General features: G+C 43.8%; 1 protein-coding gene across 2 annotated transcripts in view; it reads right to left on the reverse strand.

The window, feature by feature from the left end:
• Positions 1 to 11,055, reverse strand: part of KYNU (kynureninase) — a 130,718-nt gene extending 119,663 nt beyond the window's left edge. Inside the window, exon 1 of one of the 2 annotated variants that reach the window (XM_068102212.2) lies at positions 10,740 to 11,055. In XM_068102212.2, the coding sequence (XP_067958313.2) occupies positions 10,740 to 10,884 (145 nt within the window). In that variant the 5' untranslated portion in view covers positions 10,885 to 11,055. The remainder of the gene's footprint in view (positions 1 to 10,739) is intronic. The other variant, XM_068102213.2, reaches the window with a different exon arrangement.
• Between the last annotated feature and the right edge of the window lie 7,920 nt (positions 11,056 to 18,975).

Consider the following 18,975-nt stretch of genomic DNA (forward strand, 5'->3'; position numbering starts at 1 on the left):
ATGGTGTCAAAGGCGGCGCTGAGGTCGAGGAGGACGAGAATGTTGAGGTTGCCAGCGTCAGAGGAGAGGAGAAGGTCGTTGATGATTTTGAGGAGAGCAGTTTCAGTACTGTGGTTGGAGCGGAATCCGGATTGGAATGTTTCATACAGGTTATTGGCAGAGAGGTGATGTTTGAGTTGAGTGGCTACAGCGCATTCCAAAACTTTTGACAGAAAGGGTAGGTTGGAGATGGGTCTGAAGTTGTTTAGGGTGTCAGGGTTTAGACCAGGTTTTTTTAGAATGGGGGTAACAGCAGCAATTTTGAGGGAAGGTGGGACGATGCCTGTAGACAGGGAGGAGTTTATTGTTGCAATGATAAGTGGAGAGAGAGCAGGGAGGGAGGCCTTGACAAAGCTGGAGGGGATGGGGTCAAGAGTGCAGGTGGCAGTTTTCATTCCTATGAGGAGTTCAGAGAGGTCAGTAGGGGAGATTGGGGAGAACCGAGACAGGGGATGGCAGGACAAGGGGAGGCAGGTGGTTGGAGGGGGAGCGGGTGCGGCAGTGGTCAAGCTGTTGTAGATGTTGTCAATTTTGCGTTGGAAGAAAGAGAGGAAGGAGATGCAGTTGTCTACTGTGAATGACTGGGTGGTGGTGTTCAGGGGGCGGAGGAGTTTGTTTATTGTCGAGAAGAGTGCTTTTGGGTTTCCGGAGCCAGAGTGGATAATTTGAGAGTAGTAGGCGGAGCGGGCGCGGGAGAGGGCATCTTTGTAGTGTTGTAGGTGGTCCTTGTAGGCTTGGGAGTGAACTGTGAGACCCGTTTTATTGCGGAGTCTTTCAAGTTGGCGAGCACGAGTTTTCATCAGGCAGAGTTCAGGGGTAAACCAGGGAGCAGAGTGGGTGAAAGAAACTGTTTTGGTTTTTACAGGCGCAAGCTGGTCAAGGCAGGAGGAGAGAGTGTGGTTGTAGTAGTCAGTGAGGTCGGAAGGGGTGTGGAGGTCAATGAAGGGAGAAGTGGACATTTTTTCAGAGAGGGTGGATGAGAATGAGGTCGGTGAAAGAGCGTTTAGCTTACGGAAGTTGATAGTGCGATAATGCCTTGGTGTTGGGGCGGGGATGTTTATGGTCAGAGTGATGGCTAAGTGGTCAGAGAGGGTGAGGTCGGAGCCAGAGAGATGGTGCAAATTTAATCCAGTGGAGCAGACAAGGTCCAAAATGTGACCACGGATATGGGTAGGAAAGTCGACATGTTGAGTGAGGTTAAAGCAGGTGAGTAAATCAGTGAAGTCAGTGGTTATTGTGGAGTCAGTGGAGTCCATGTGGATATTGAAATCACCAAGGAGGAGGATTGAGGGGGAGAGGGAACAGAGCTGGGTCAGAAAGTAGAAGTCAGACAGGAATGATGGGTGTGGTTTGGGAGGGCGGTGGACGACAGCCATGACTGACTGCGTGCGACCAGAGAGTTTAAAAGCCAGGTGTTCAAATGATGAGGATGAGGCGATGGGGATGAGGCTGGTCTTGATGTCTTGACGGTGGATAACGGCAATTCCACCACCTCGGCCCCCCGAGCGTGGTTTATTGACGTAGGAATATCCATTGGGTGTGGTGAGGTTGAGTGTGTAGTAGTCCAGAGGTTGTTGCCAGGTTTCGGTGAGACAGAGAAAGTCCAGTTTGTTATCCAGGATGTATTCGTTCAGGATGCGGCATTTGTTGTTGAGGGACCGGGTGTTGAACAGGGTGAGCCTGATGTTGTTTTGAACAGCAGGGATGAATTTAGGTGATTTAGCCAGGGTTCGTAGGCAGGAGGTGCGATCGTGTGCATTGCTGTGACCAGGTGCGCTGGGACTAAGTGTGAGAGTGCGCTGAGCCGACCAGAGGACGGGGATGGAGTGACCTGATTGCAAATATACAAACTTACGACCGGAGCCACGGTGAATGTACCTGGGTCGTCGGAGGAGTCCATTTGATTTGATGGCAGAGATGCATGATGGGGTGGAGCGGGTATTGAGCAGAAGGAGCCATGCGGCGGAGTACCGCAGAGCCATGTCAGGCAGGAGCGAAGGGACGAGACGAGGCCAAGGTTGAGGAGGTGAAACAATGGTCCCAACCCACGGGAGTGGGCCTGAGGAAACGAAGGAGCCAGGTAGGTGAAGCCAGGAGCAGAGCCGGGACCAAGCAGAGGGCAGGCAGGAGCAAAGAGACGATCACGAGGCCAAGGTTCATCACGGCAAAGCGGCAAATGCAGCGGCACTCGACCGCCACCGCTACAAATCTAGATCACGGCGGGAAACCGCCACCAAACCGCTGCGATGGTCACAACCCACGAGAGCGCGCCCAAGGAAACAGCGAGCAGGCGAAGGAGCCGGGCAGGTGAAGCAGGGAGCAGAGCCGGGGCTATGCAGAGGGCAGACTCAATGGCCAAAAAATCCGCACGACCACCAAAAAAGAAAGCAACTGACAGTGGCCCTGTCGAAGAAGCGGCGAGCATGTGACGCCTGCGTCCTCTTCAGAGCGGACCGGAAGCGGAAGTCAGTGATATATATATATATATATATTGTTACGGTTCTCCGCCGCCCTTCTTACCCTTACCAAAGGGGGGAGAGGAGCAGTGCCCCTTGTTCTTTCTGGGCTTGGCGGAACCGAGAGACTTGAAACGCCTCTTCCGGGCAAACGCAAGGTAGGGTTTCGGGACCAAATCTCGCTCGTACCTAAATCCCTGCGCCGCCACGGAAGCGGGGAAGCAAGCCACGCACGAGCCACGTGTGATTTGTGTACACCGAGTGGATTGAGTACCACGTGGTCCGTGCATTTTTCTAATAGTGGAACCCGATTCGAGCGGTTCTATTCGTACCACGCTTAGTCAATGAGGAAATCACAGGAACAATCGAATGGAAAAGGAAGAACACAGGTTTAATTATTATTCCCACATGTATGTACAATGATTGGTGGACGCAGAGACACAGAGCAGCACTTAATCAGTCTTATTCTTAACTCCCAGACTCGGGCCTGTCACACTCACACAGGGAATTGCAGGCAGGTTGATGTTCCGGCCAAACGCGTCGACGTGGTCGTCCAGGAACGGCCCCGTCCGGCTCTCCACGGTCCCAGCACGTCCCGCGAAGATGGCAAGCAGGTGGTGGAAGGATCCTCCTAGCGCGTCTCCCGAACAAAAGGCAGCCGATGAGGTAGGAAGGAAAATACGCATCTCTCAGCGCGGCTGGCGGTTACACAGCGTGTTATCACTCGCGTAACTCAATTGACTGTACGCGGCTCGGCTTCAAGCTCAACTGAGCGTTGCTTTATATTAGCGCGTATCCTGGTTCATGCGCGTCTTTCTTCACTCAATGCCAACTCAGTCCTTGTACCTCTCTCTTCAATCCAGCTGCTCACGAGTCCTCCTCGTCAGTCCTACTGCTCACGTGCTCTATCAACTTACTAGTCCTTTGACGCTCTCCACTTGCGAGTCCTTATCGACGCTCTTACTGCTCGCGAGTCCTCCTCATCAGTCCTCTTGGGGGCTTTGCGCGACCGCTTATATCGGTATGCCCCGAACCTTCTCGAAACATCTCGAACCTTCCAACCACGCCCTGTGACGCAGTGCTGCCACCACACCCTCTGAGCCCTGATTGGCGGCTCGCGCTTACCGTCAGCTTCTCTGCCGCCCTCATTCGGTCCCGCCCTGACCCTCCTAGCCGGCCTCGTGTTAATTGGCGCCAAAATGAACCAAAGGCGGCACAAAGAGGCATGAGGCTAGGGAGGCGGGATAGTCAATGGAAGTAGGAGTAGAACCTATTCGCCTTACTCTACTCAACACAGAACTAACATAGGAAAAGGACTAAGCTCACAAATACTAAGAGATAACGACACTATCGCGAGGCTACATGTTGCTTGTGTGACTAACTATGAGGGGGAAGTTTAACCTTTATTATACAAACTGTTACCAAAACTCAAAACCGCAACAATATATATATATATATATATATATATATATATATATATATATATATATATATATAATATATATATATATTGTTGCGGATATGAGGATTGCATTTTTTTGATTGTGTGTATTGTAGTGGTAAATTGTTGTGTAACATTGGTTGGATATGGCCCCTCCTGCCTCCAGAGTTGTGTAAAGGTAAAAAGGGCGTCTCGGTAGTTAATTCCATGAAACACCACATTGAAGGACCCGATAAAACCCTTGTTCAGTAGCTTATATCTTATTATGTGTTTTAGGGTAAGGCCTTGTCTTCCATTAAAATAATACTCCATTGCACCGAATCAATGAAGAATAGCTCCCCTTCAATACTTCCATTTCCCAGCCAAACTCTCCATCTGCGGGTAAAGCAGTTCACAAGCGTGGGGTGCACGCCCTCTCATTTCGCTGCTATAGTGAATATGTGCTCCGTGCTCTGTTTGAACAGGAGGGGCGGGGTCGCCCGGGAGAGGCAAGCCCAGGGCGCGCCACGAAGGGCGGGGCTGTTCAGCCCCATGCCCAAATAAGGAAACAAGCCCCTGGCTCGCCACGAGGGGCGTGCCATCGGCGCCATGCCCAAATAAGGAGACAAGCCCGTGGGATTACCATACAAGGTCACGAAACAGATCACGGGGGGGAGGGCGGTACCGAAACCGAAGAGGGCGTGTCAGACCCGCGCTGAAGGTATGAGAGAAGGGTGCGACGATCGCTGGGACAAGCTAGACCAGAGATACGGCAGATGAGTCCAGGTGTGTTAGAGGGTTGGCAGTCCACCGGGAGAGAGTTCAGAGTTGCACCGGAGTTGCGGGAGAGATACGAAAAGCCTTTGACAAAGAGCCGCTTCAACCAGCCCTGTTTCAACCCGCCGAGTGACCCTGCCGGCGTGCGCTGTAAAGCCGAATACAAGGAGCTGCCGGCGTGCGCTGTAAAGCCAAATACAAGGAGCTGCCGGCTCCTCGCTTCCCGCCCGGAGTGGACCTGCTCGCTGTGCCCTGTGATCCCACCTGCTCATCCCTCCAAACGATTCCTACCCTTCCATCCATTTGCGTACGTGAGTTTGTTCTGTTCGTGCTGTCCTGGGTAGTAAACTAAGTCTGTATAAGCTAGTAATTTGCACTGTGTTACCTGCTTTTTCATGTCCCCTGTAAATAATCGTGACTGCTCTTTTTGCTTATGTGTGTGTAAATAATAAACCCCGTTACTCTTCTGTATGTCTTCTTCTTCTTCCTCTTTGCATTCGTCGTGTTAGTCTTTTCCACATTGAATATCTGTGGCGCGATACGGCCAACGTTTGGGTGAATCGGGTTTAGTCGGGGAACAACTGTTCGGCCGCGGTACCTCCGCTCGGTGAATAACATCTAATCCGCGGACCGTAACAATATATACATATACATTATATATATATATATACATATATATATATATATATACAGGCTTGTCGAGAGCCAGCACGGGCCCCTCGGGGCCCCCACTCTTTCTCTCTTTTATAACTTTTTAAGGAACTTTCTTTTATGAAAAACTTTAAAAAAACAAATGGTCACTTTTATTAGGCCGTATGGTCGAAAACAAAGGAGATAGTGGGACGTTTGGACTGATCGAGTCAATTGGCACCCTTGACTAAAAAAAAACAAGTACAAAAAGTTTTAATTAAAACAAAAGCCGCGTCGATGTTACACAATGCCTAGATGCAGCTGTGCCTATAACGTCGATGTTATAGGCACAGGACATTCCTATTGATTCGATTACTTGATGTTATTTTTGTGCAAAGTGAAAATATATCTCGGCAATTGCCCGTGTGTGGCAACGAATTTTTAATATATCTCGGCATTTTCCCGTCTGTTATTTCAGGCGGTGTATGACTGACCATGCCGCGATTGAAAAAAATATATATCTCGGCAATTTCCCGTGTGTGGCGACACGTGAACGAAGCTATGCTCCTCTCTCCACATTATTGTGACGACGTATAAATTAAATATTTCATCGTGACGATTGTCATCAAATGGACGAATTTTTAATATATCTTGGCATTTTCCTGTCTGTTATTTCAGGCGGTGTATGACTGACCATGCCGCGATGTAAAAAAATATATATCTCGGCAATTTCCCGTATGTGGCGACACGTGAACGAAGCTATGCTCCTCTCTCCACATTATTGTGACGACGTATAAATTAAATATTTCATCGTGACGATTGTCATCAAATGGACGAATTTTTAATATATCTCGGCATTTTCCCGTCTGTTATTTCGGGCGGTGTATGACTGAGCATGCCGCGATTTAAACAAAATATATATATCTCGGCATTTTCCCGTCTCTTATTTCGGGCGGTGTATGACTGAGCATGCCGCGATTAAAAAAATATATATGTCAATGGACTTGAAGTTACAGGCCTTTGAGAATTCATTTCGTTCTATAAAGGGCAACTTTCATCGGATTTTCTTCCCGTTTTTTTTCAACCGAGTCTAAAACTATGTTGGCGACTGTGAAAAATGAAATGATATATCGAATTTGATTTGAAAGAAAACTGTGTGAGAGGAAGACACCACGGGCCTACAAAACAGGCCTCAAAGCTATGCGAGTTAATAAAATGGTGGATATTTGTTTATATGAAGGCTCTCCCAGAATGGGTGGAGCTATGGTTCCCAGAATGGGTGGAGCTTTGAGGTTTTGTCTTCTCCGCAAGAACAAGAAGAAGAAGAAGAAGAGGTGGTAACAACAACAACAGCAGCATGCACTCTATGAGCAGCGTCTGCAACGCGGCTAAAAAAAAACCCACCTTTCGAGGCCATTTTTCCCTGCAAAGCGGGCGTTGGCCTATTTCGGGCACCGTGGTTGTTGTTGTTTTTGTTGGTTCCCTTTTTGAAGCAATGTTTTACGGCCGGATGCCCTTCCTGCCGCCAACCCTTTTTGTCGCCTTTTACGACAAACAGGGAATTACCAGTGAACTGGTACTCAATCCACAATGGGAGAACTGGACTGTTGAACATTATTTCTCCATAAGATTGGCAGATAATACGTGTGAAGATGATTAATTAATTCTTTTGGACAAAGAGGTTACAAACCCATTTCTTTGTAACGAATATTTCTGGTTAATAACTTTTTTCTGTAAAGTTTGAAACTGTACCATTAACAGCGGTAAATGTTGTTTCGCTCCCAGCAAGAAAATAAAATCAGCTTCTGGGTTAAAATGTAACGATGAGAAAGTGAGGATGAGCTGATGAGGGGTTTCACTCTACTGTTGAAAAAAATTACAGGAGAAGCTCGGGCTCCTCAACGTAACCCGTGTCCTGAGGGAGCGACCCTCCCCGACCCCCCCCCCTCCCGCCCCCTTCTCGACGCCCCTGTATAATATATAATATATAATTGACTCGACTCCTCGACTGAGGACCCGGTCAGTGCGGCACACTTGTGACCAGGTGTTTTGAACTTATATATATATATATATACACACACACACACACACACACACACACACACACACACACACACACACACACACACACACACACACACACACACACACACAAAAAACCAAAACGGTGTTCCAAAAAGACCTGGACAACTTTCGTTGTTAATATATTTTGTGTCACAAATGATACAATGATACCCTTTGTTTTATATGATACAGAGACTCATAGAGTTTTCTTTGTTTGCAGGTCTGCTGTTTTAATATAAAACAAAATGGGAGAAACTCCACAAGAGAAAGTGCAGTGCGTCGAATGGTTCATTGAGACGAGATCCGACACGGAAGTTCAGCGTAATTTCCGTACAAGGTATGGAAGGCATCTGCCATCACATATTAGTATCAGAGAGTGGTACAAAGTGTTTAAGGAGACTGGTAGTTGACAGAAACCGATAAGTACCGGTCGACCAAGCACAAGTGCAGCAGATGTTGAACGAGTGTGTGAATCATTTCAACAAATTCCCAGAAATTCAATCCGACGCGCATCCAGAAAACTGGGACTACCAACCACCACTGTACACAGCATTTTGCATAAAAGACTGAAGCTTTAGGCCGATAAGGTGCAGATTCTGCAGGAACTCAAACCAAATGATGGACCCAAACGCAAGGCGTTTGCCTTGGAAATACTCAGTCGCATAGAGGATGATGAAGATTACCTGAGAAAGGTCATGTTCACAGACAAAGCTTTCTTTCATGTATCAGTGAAGGTCAACCAGCACAATGTGAGGATGTGGGGCTCTGAAAACCCCCACGTAGTCATTGAACATATACGTGACAATCCACAATGTAAATGTGTGGTGTGGCATACTCCATGACCACTTGGGAAGAGCTTCATGTTTTGGTGTCTCTTCCATTTGTTGTAACATACAGAAGGTCCTGTCCAATTGATTGAACATCGCGATGTAATGTTTCAGATGCTGTCAGAAACTTTCAAAAGTTTCCAAAGAAACTGGTAACTGACTTTTAGAATCATCATGAAGTAACAAAAAAAAGAAAATTATACACCAAATCTGGTAATCTTACATTTCCTTTGTCGACTTTGGGATGTGGGAGGCCATGACGTCCCTTCGTCATGATTTAGAAGTTCAGTACTTCCTGCCGTCATGCTGACTTGAAGTTCAGGTGACGTCTTGATCAGGCTCCAAATGGTAGGCGTCGTCATGCTGACTTTCTGTATCTGACAGGATGCCATCCTCTGAGTGCTCTACATTCTTTTCAGAAACATATTGTTCTCTTGATACCTTTTCAGAAAACACAACTTCACATTTATTGCGAGATGTTTGACTCCAAAATCGATGTCTTCTTGAAAACGTTTTTGTGGCCTGCTCTTTAGTTTGTTTGTTTTGGACTCTGAATCATCAATGTTTACATCAGACAAACACCAGATGAACATTTGCTTAAGTTTAGACATTTTCATTGTATCAGTGCCATTGTTGATGTTTGAATTTACTTTCTCTGCTATAATATTGAAAGCATGATCATGTTCAGATTGTGTTGGACTTCATCTCCGTTTTGGTGTGTAGTTGATGCAATTTGTTTTGAATTAGTGTCACATCTGTAACAGGGTCAATGATACTTGACTTTTATCGGTACAAGGTCATTTTGGCAATGGATAACGTTATACATCAGGGAAGTGACCAAGAGCCCAATGACCACTCTGATAAGAACTAGAGAGTTCCTTGCCTGAGAAGGGAGAACCTGCTGGAAGGCCAACAGCCTCTACATCACTTCACAAATCTAGACTTTATGGAAGGGTGGCCAGATGGAAGCCACTCCTGGGAAAAAGGCACATGACAGCACACCTGGAGTTTTCAAAAAGGCACGTGAAAGACTGTGAGAATCAGGGAAAAGATTCTGTGGTCTGATGAGATGGAAATTTTTTGCCTGAATGCAAAGTGCTACATCTGGTGGCAACCGAACACAGCTCATCACCCATCTAACAGCATCCCTACTGTGAAGCATGGCGGTGCCAGCATCATGCTATGGGGATGCTTTTCAGCGGAAGGGACTGGGAAACTTGTAAGGATAGAGGGAACAATGAAAGGAACCAAAACACAGGCAAATTATTGCGGAGAACCTGCATCAGAATTCAAAAGACCTTAGAGTACGGCGAAGATTTACGTTCCAACAGGACAATGACCCCAAATATACAGCCAAAACAACACTGGAATGGCTTCAGAAAAAGAACAGGAAAGTCCTTGAGTGGCCCAGCCAAAGCCGAGACTTGAATCCCATTGAGAATCTGTGGAAAGAGTTGAAGATTGGTGTTCACTGACACTCTCAATCCAACTTGACAGAGCTTGAGCAAATCTGCCCAAAAGAATGGGAGAGACTCCCCAAATCCAGATGTGCAAAGCTGATACAGACATACTCAAGAATTCTCGAAGCTGTAATCACTGTTAAAGGTGCTTGTACGATGTATTGACTCAGGGGTTGAATACTTATGCAAATTAGATATTTCAGCTTTTCATTTTCAATTGTTTTGTTAAATTTGAGAAAAAAAACGTTCTTCTTTGACATTATGGAGTATTATTTGTAGACCAGTGACAAAAAAAATCTCACTTGAAGCCATTTTAAATTCAGGCTGTAACACAACAAAATGTTTTTAAAAAAGTCATGGGGGTGTGAATACTTTCTGAGGGCACTATATATAAAACCGAAGAACGCGTATGGACGGTGAGGCTTCCGTCGACCCAGTGAGTATGCCTATTAATTACGTATTATTGGACCATGACTATGTCTATTAATGAAGTACTATCGGAATGTACCTTTTTGACGACATAGATCCTTTCATACCCTTTTCGGAAAAGAGTGGACTTGTCTGTTTCTGTTTATACATTGTAATTAGTAAATTTGATTATAAAAATTATAAAAAAGTAAAATTGATTATAATCACTCTTTAATACATATGGATTAGTACTTTTATGTCAACAATCTCACTTGCCATTAAGAGTTGCATTATTGCTATTAATAATATATAACAAATGCAGCATATGTGCAGAAACAAAAAAATAATTATTTTAGCACCAACCCTAACAACTCCACAGGTAACTGTGCTTCACCTGATTCTTCGCTGTTGCCAAATATTTCAACGAGATCCAACATTGGCTGAAAGAGGACTGTCACGTGTTTTACCTGTTCCCCCTAATGTGCAGAGATTTAGTGCGAAAGAAAGCATTTTCAATGTTAACAAGGTGGATATTAAAACTTTCTGGTGTGGACCTTCGTACACACCTTTTTAGTATCCTACATTCACACTGCACAATTACTCTAAAATTCAAAAATAGAGGGGGGGGGGGGGGGGGACGCAAAAACGTTTGACCCACTCTTGGGGATGTCCTTCACCAAGGGAACATGGAAACGTTGTCGGAAGGAGTGCAAAGGGTCGTTGGAGTCCAGGTATCGTGCAAAACACTCATCCGTCACTTGGACTCCCCTGTCCTGGGCGAGCGTCAGGAGCTGTTCAAACATGTGGGCTGAATACTTTGAAGTTAGGAAACAGAATGCGGAGACCGTGAGCAGCGGAGCAACGAGAGATGCTGAGAGTTACTTTGTCAAACACATGCACTGTGTGTGATAAGATACACATTCACAATGGAGAAACTTTCCATTTGATACTGATCATTGGCGCTGGATTGGCCCAATGGTTTGTATGGGCAACGCCTCTTCCCACCCACACCCACTGCTTCGACTCTGCCCCTCGGTCGGTGGTGCATTTCTCTGTTACATTCGGGACAGTACTCTTACTGAACTAAATAGGGAATCTTCTGCTACAATTGTAATATCCAGAATTATTCCAACATTATTTTGGGGTCCGCACAACTTATTGATCCAAGTCTTTCACGGATCGGCTGGCCAGGCTTGATTGTTCGACTGAACCTGATTTAGGCAGCAATTTGTAATTTGTTCAGTGTGTCAGTAATAAGGTTGCCTACTTTTAGTGAAGGACACCATGGGATCTTTAACTTCCACCAAACCAACTAATACTAGATTGTCCCATACGATAATTTCCTATTCCGAGAACTAATATGTGCTAATACTTGAATGTCCATACAATGAACGGAACACCCATTGATGCCTCGCTCTGCATGCGAAACACGAGGGTGACAGTTTATAGCCAGGCGCACACTCGAGTCTCGAACCCAGGCAAGACAGGTAAAAGGTTTGTGTGTGTGTGTGTGTGTGTGTGTGTGTGTGTGTGTGTATGTACAGTATGTATGTTTGTATGCATGTATGTATGTATGTATGTACGTACGTATGTATGTACAGTGCATTCAGAAAGTATTCAGACCCCTTCACTTTTTTTCACATTTTGTTATGTTGCAGCCTTATGCTGAAATCGTTTAAATTCATTTTTTCCCTCATCAATCTACACTCAATACCCCATAATGACAAAGAGAAAACAGGATTTTTGAAAGTTTTGGAAATTTATTAAAAAGAAAAAACTGAAATATCACATTGACATAAGTATTCAGACCCTTTGCTATGACACTTGAAATTTAGCTCAGGTGCCCCCCATTTCTCTTGATCATCTTTGAGATGTTTCTACACCTTGATTGGAGTCCACCTGTGGTAAATTCAATTGATTGGACATGATTTGGAAAGGCACCCACCTGTCTATATAAGGTCTCACAGGTGACAATGCATATCAGAGCAAAAACCAAGCCATGAGAGTAGTGTATATATGTTGCTTCTGGGACACTCTCATTTTCCCATTGACTTACATGTTAATTTTCCTCAACCTCATTGCCCATTCACACCTCTATTTCTCCCACCCTAATCTTTATGAACCTTTTGTCTATAGTACCTATCCTTAATGTTGTTCATTACACCACTCAAACACTACAAATATTTGTTTTCCATTTTAGACCTATAATCCTTCTTCTACATATCATCTGGCAGATTATCTTTGACCCACTCAAACATCGACCCATTCACTTACATGTTAATTTTCCTCTCACCTCTTTATGAACCTTTTAGCCTTTTGACACCTATCCTTAATGTTGTTCATTAGACCACTCAAACAATGATTCCCCCTTGGTCTTATGGTACTCTTACTATCAATGATCCCGAGTAGACCACTCAAACATCGATCCTACAAATATTTGTTTATGCGTGGGAAATAATTTAATTCTCTTGCCACTCCCTTCACCATCTAATATATTAACAAAAAAGATGTTTGAGTTTGGTTCTTTATTAAGATATTTTAACTGAGCTGAGATAAAATGATAAACCTCCCTCAATGTTCTTGTTTGAGCGCCTCCAGTGCCACATACCATTTTTAAATTAAAGTATATATTTTCCTGACAACCATCAAAGTTTTCCGTCCACTCAAAAATATTTCCATCTTTTTTACCCAATTCACCGGTATTTAAATTAATTCTCTTATTTGTTTTGTAAATTGTTTTACCAGTTGTCTTTTCAATTATACCTATTTGATATTTTTCACATTCGTTATGTTTACCATTTATATACCAAGGTTGATTACACCTCCACTCTTTAGTCTGGTTGGTACTTGGTTCTATCATTTATATAATAGTAAAAAGGCGGCGGTAGCCCGTTAAAATCCCTAACCCCCCCCCCCCCCCTTTTAAAAACTTATCACTTATATACTTATATAACCATAAGGGAGACTATCAATTCCATTTTCTAAAATAAACCTCTTATCATCAAAAGCCCCCAATGCTTTCTTATTCACCTCTTCTGAATATAATTTATGTTTATAACTTCTTATTCCATTAATCTTTCTAAACTCTTCTTTCTTTGTTGTTAAACAGTTATAATAATCCTTAAAGTTTATTGTTTCTTTAATAACATTTTTCTTTACACCTTTTAACTTCTTATCAGTCTTTTCAACGTTATTCACAATGTATTTATAAGCATAAGCCTTAGACCTCAATCCCACAAATTCACTCATGACATTTCCTCCTAATTCATCCTTAAACTTTCCAATCACCTTTTTATTTTTAGAAGAGAACAACTCACTCTCTGGACTGTAATTACTAGTGTCATCGATATTAATGTCCTTTTTCATGTCTGAATAAACATCATCAGTATTAATTTGCAAAATAAAACTATCTGTATCCATATAAAGTAGATTAACATCATTTTGATATTTCTTCCTCAAGTTATTATAAAAGTAATCATACATTAATGACTGATAAATCAAGAATTGTTGTTCCAATATAAATAGGTTTGTCCATTTCAATACTCTCTTTAATCAAATGGATCGCACAAAAGTTCTCAGTAAAGACCTCAGCTCTAGTAAAACTCGGTCTATTAATTAATTTTGATGCTTGTTTCCAAGATGTTGATAGTCTGATATTTTGTCTTTTCCTCACATTTTCCATGGTCTTACCAAAGACCGCATTATTCATCAATTTATAAAAGTCTTTCTCAAAATCTGTTTTTGACTCTGTTCTTCTTTGTGTATTAAAATCAATGTACTCCTTTAGCCAATGACTTTGATTGAACTTTAGAACCCTATGGATCTTCTCTACTCTTAGACCTTTTGATAAATATTGTCGCAAATTTCTTTGGTGTAGAACATAATTTTTCTTGTTATATAATGTAGTAAGTAATTTTTCTGTTGATTCACCTATATTAAATGATTGTTGATAATCACTTAACCACTCCTTCTTTGGACTTTCCTTTTCACAAGCAAATGGGAGATCTTTGTGTAGGTTATGAAGTTCCTCTGGATATTTCAAATCGACCTCAAAATAATAACCAACCTTTGAATCATCCAATTCTTTTTGTGTAGAGATACATACATCTTGTAAAACCTTTTTGTAATCTTTTTCCTTTACCCATCTAAGTTTTCCATAAGGAAGAGCCTGAGACATTGCCCAGCCATACAGGTTGTTCGCATCATAATACATCAAGTAGGAGCTCTCTACCGATGGATCATAATTTGGAATGTACTTGTTATTTGCTTTAGCATATCTCTTTGAACAGACTTGCGAAATTCCTCCTCTCTTTGCCTTTTCAATCATCAAAAGCATATCAACATCGGTTATCAAATCCAAAGCTTGTTTTGTCATTTTCAACATCGCACTCCAGGCCAATCCAGGTGCTGTGTAGTAGTGAGCAGGATCCAATCCATATCCAGTGCGACAAACAGATCTAAAGGCTTCAAATACATCGGCCAATAAAAGCACATCAGTTTTGAGATACAAATCGTGATACTCGCCAAGATTCTTGATGTTATATTTTTCCCAAACATTTTGTGCGTGTACATAATCTTTATCAGATATATGACTGTTGTTTAATTTGTTATATAAATTTTCTTTTGAAGGAAGTTGTGTTTCATTGAATCTCTCAAATGAGTCCATATAGTCATAGGGGCAAATTCCCTTTTGTGTTAGAAAATCTTTATCTAAAAAATACTCTGAAAGACATGGAAACTCTTTTAGATTTTGAACCAAGTTAGCCAATGGACTTGCCATGAATTTAAATGTATCAAGAAATCTGATATGAGTAATAGGAGATGTGTGAATTGTTTTTGTGAATGAAATGTATTTCTGATCCGTGTTTGGAATTGCTGAGATACTTCCAGAAGTCTTTGAGAGTTCCTTGATAAATAGATGTGTATCATAATGAGCGTTGTTATGAAGAAAAACAGGAATGAAAGAGGGGAGTTGATAATTAATATTACAACTTTGATGAGCCGGACCTCTATATTTACCAGTGAGATGACAATGGTCTCTAACCTTTAGACCTTTACCAATTTTCTTCTCACAAATATGACAGGCAACCTTTGGCTGTCTAAATTCTCTTTTTCCTTTACTTGTTAAGGACATTGGTTTATTGGTTTCTCTCATTATCTTGGTTAATCGGACACAGTCTTTTTCTAGTCGTTTCACAAACTCCTCTGGGGTATTTGAGCCTCTATACACCTCTAACTTGTTATATTCATCACCAACGGATGATTTGATATAATAACAAAAACCACAAGGAGTATGTTTTTGATATTTATTTGTGTATGATTCTTTTGGATCTGGAGAAGCAGTATCAATTTTTTCTAAAATACTTTCAAAATCAGCATATATAACAAATGGATGTTTTACTGTTTTCTTTTCATCTTTGAATGTGATCTTTGAGTCTTTTTTAGGCATGTTGATTACCGTTGATTTATGTTCACCACAATAATTTGAATGTTTATCTAATCTTTCTTGTGTATGGAAGAAGTTAAGACAACGCATACAAATATATATTTTATTTGTTCTTTTACATACTTGTGGTTTTATTAATTTTGTAATATCTTTGATGTATGTATAATGTGAATTTTCGTCTGAATTAAAATATAGAAGATTAATATGAGTTTGTTTACAATTGTCAGAAAGCTTTAAAACCTGAATGTTGTTTGTTTCTGTTAGACCATAAACATTAACTGATAAATTATTCAACTTTTCAAATTTAGGAATATCATTTAAAGTCATCGGAAACTTTAGATCTTTCGTATTTAATGTATTCTCATATTTTTTACAATGAGATACTCTTTCATCATGAAAATGTGGAGGATGTAAGTGTGCTAGAATAGACCAGTAGTGGGGCGGCTTAGCCCAAATATTCAAAAGAATTGTGCATTTTGTGATACAAGCACCAAATTTGGCACAAATGTACATTAATATGTTGCGAACATTTTCAGATATTGGGCCACTTGAAATTCTCTCTTTATGTCCGCCATATTGGATTTCAAAATGGCCGCCACTTGAAATCCACATTTGCTATTATCTCAGTATCACCGGCCAATGTGGCGGCCCAGTATCACCCACGGTGCTTGATAGGACTTTACAATCGCACAAGAAAGGCCCAGTCAACAGGATCACAGGACACAAAACAAGAGCGAGCAATGTCGGCAGTTGTCTTCGCTGAACTCGTCCTCTACATTGAAGAAACCAGACAAGATGAGGAGACGGCACCAGTATTCAGATTGGCTGACCTTGTCCAGCTCTATCAGTCCAGAATGGAACAGCTAGGAGTCCAGCTCGACACGAGAGTCCACTCCACACGACTGAAACAGAGACTGTTGGCTCAGTTTCCTGACATGCGGGCACACACCAAGGGGAGAGACATCCTGATGGCATTTGAAGAAGATGTCGGTGCTGCTCTTGCCAAAGCCTGCGAGCTGGACAGTGATAGTGATGCAGTCCATCTTGCCCATGCTGCACAGATTGTTCGCCGTCACATGTTTGGAGAAGCCAAGCCCTTCACAGGATTCCCTGAAGTATGTCAAGAAGAATCTGTGCCACCGTTGCTGCTTGCCCTAGTCAGTATGATCCTAGAGGGACCCAGCATCAAGGAACAGATGGCAGACACTAACCCTGCAGCAATTGCCACAGCTCAGATACTGAAGTTCAACAGCATCAAACACAAGCGAACACGTGGCACCACATCATCCACCAGTGTCAGGCACAGTGTTGCACAGGAGACCCCACTTCCAATATACATAGGGATGATGCTGCATGCTCATACACGCAAGAAGGAATTGGTCGACAGACTGTCACACCTTGGCCTGAGCATCTCCTATGATAGAGTGCTCCAGCTCTCAGCACAGATGGGCAACAGTGTCTGCCAACAGTTTCACAGAGAACGAGTGGTCTGCCCTCCGAAGATGCGTGGCAAAGTGTTTACAACTGCCGCTGTAGACAACATAGATCACAACCCCAGTGCAACAACATCAAAGGACTCCTTCCATGGTACCGCTATCTCCCTCATACAACATCCTTCTTACACTGGTGAAGGAGTGGATCGGAGTATCGTCATTGTTGGAGGATCTGGGGATGCACGGTCCAAGACAGTCGCCCCCTTGCCGCACTACTACACTGATGTACCCCCTGTCACTAGCAGCATCAAGAAGTCGCCTGTCCCAGCTGCTAAAGTGGCGTCATTGACCAGAGGAGACTTCAAACAGCAGACTGATGAAGAATACCAATGGCTAGGCAATGCAAAGCGAGTCCTGGAAGACAACACTGGTACAGTGGACAATGACAACACATCTTGGGCTGCATTTCATGCCAGCCGACAGCCACCAGATGCTCGAGTCATCTGCCCCACGTCGCTGCTTCCACTCTTCCTGAAGAGTGCCCACACAGTGGCCATGATCCGGCACTCAATGGACGTCGTGAAGAATGCTGTGGAACACCTGAATCCTGGACAGACACCAGTGGTCACCGTTGATCAGCCACTGTTTGCTTTGGCCAAGCAGATACAGTGGAAGTGGCCAGAGAGCTATGGTGAAGACCAGATAGTGGTGATGTTTGGTGGCCTCCACATAGAGATGGCGGCACTGAGGACACTGGGGGACTGGCTGAAAGGGAGTGGTTGGGTGCAAGCACTTGTGCAAGCCGAGATTGCGACAGCAGGGACAGCAGACTCATTCCTGCGAGCATCCCATGTCTTGCGCACAAGAAGAGCACATCAAGTGACTGCAGCAGCATGTACATCCTGCAACACCGTGCCTACAACCACTACTGTCTGGGAGAAACCAGGGATGCAGAGGACCTTCCGGAGTTTGAAGACTGGTGTTGCCAGAGAGGAGAAGACATCCCCCAGTTTCACTACTGGGCAACCGTGCTGGAACTAGAACTGTTGGTTCTAGTGTATGTGCGTTCTCTCAGGCAGGGATCGTTAATGATGTACCTCGATGCTCTGACAGAGCTGGTCCCCTGGTTCCATGCACTGGATCCGACCCACTATGCTAGGTGGATACCAGTGCACCTGAAGGACATGGCCGAACTCACCATCAAACACCCAGATGTAGCCAGGAAATTCAGGGAAAGCCACTTCACCGTTCAGAAAACACAGAGGGTGTTCTCTTCAATCCCGATTGACCAGGCACATGAGCAGAATAATGCCTGCATCAAAGGAGACGGTGGAGCAGTTGGGCTCACTGACAACCCTAGTGCCCTACGTCGCTGGATGGTTGCGGGACCAGAAGTTGCCAGGGTGATCGAAGAATTCCAGGATGGGAACCAACACTGGAGACGGCAAACAGCAGACACACGTCATCATGATCAGACGCCAAGTGTACAGGCCTCATTTGTGAAAGATGTTCGCTCTCTCGTCGGTGTCATAGAGGAGATGGGCAACCCATTCGAGGAGGAGAGTCAGGATGTAGTCAAACTGGACACAAAGGAGATCGCAGATCCTGCTGCTGTGGAGACCGTGATGAATGCCAAGAGGATTGGCCAAGAGCAGTTCGAGGCTTTCACCAGAGAGTGTCTGTTGGACAGAACAAAGGCAGTGGACGCACCCATTCCTCGTAACAAGCTGAAGGTGTTCAGCACTTCCACTCCAAGAAGCCAGAGCAAAGGTCAGCAACAGCTCGCCTCCATCAAGAATGACCGTGAACTCTTCGCACGCCTGTACATTGGCTGCCAGACGAGGGATGGAAACCTTGAGGAGTTCTTTTGTCACGAGAATCAGGCATGTCCTCCTGCATTGTCTGATGGTGGAAGCCTCTGCACTGGTACCAAGAGTGATCTCCTCACATGCTTGGAAGAAGTCTCCGACGCAAAGACAGAGACTCCTGTCACGACCTGTATTGTGCTTGATGGA

The sequence above is a fragment of the Myxine glutinosa genome, chromosome 1 (assembly GCF_964187855.1).
Source record: "Myxine glutinosa chromosome 1, kmMyxGlut1.1, whole genome shotgun sequence".
In the NCBI taxonomy this organism is placed as follows: Eukaryota; Metazoa; Chordata; class Myxini; order Myxiniformes; family Myxinidae; genus Myxine; species Myxine glutinosa.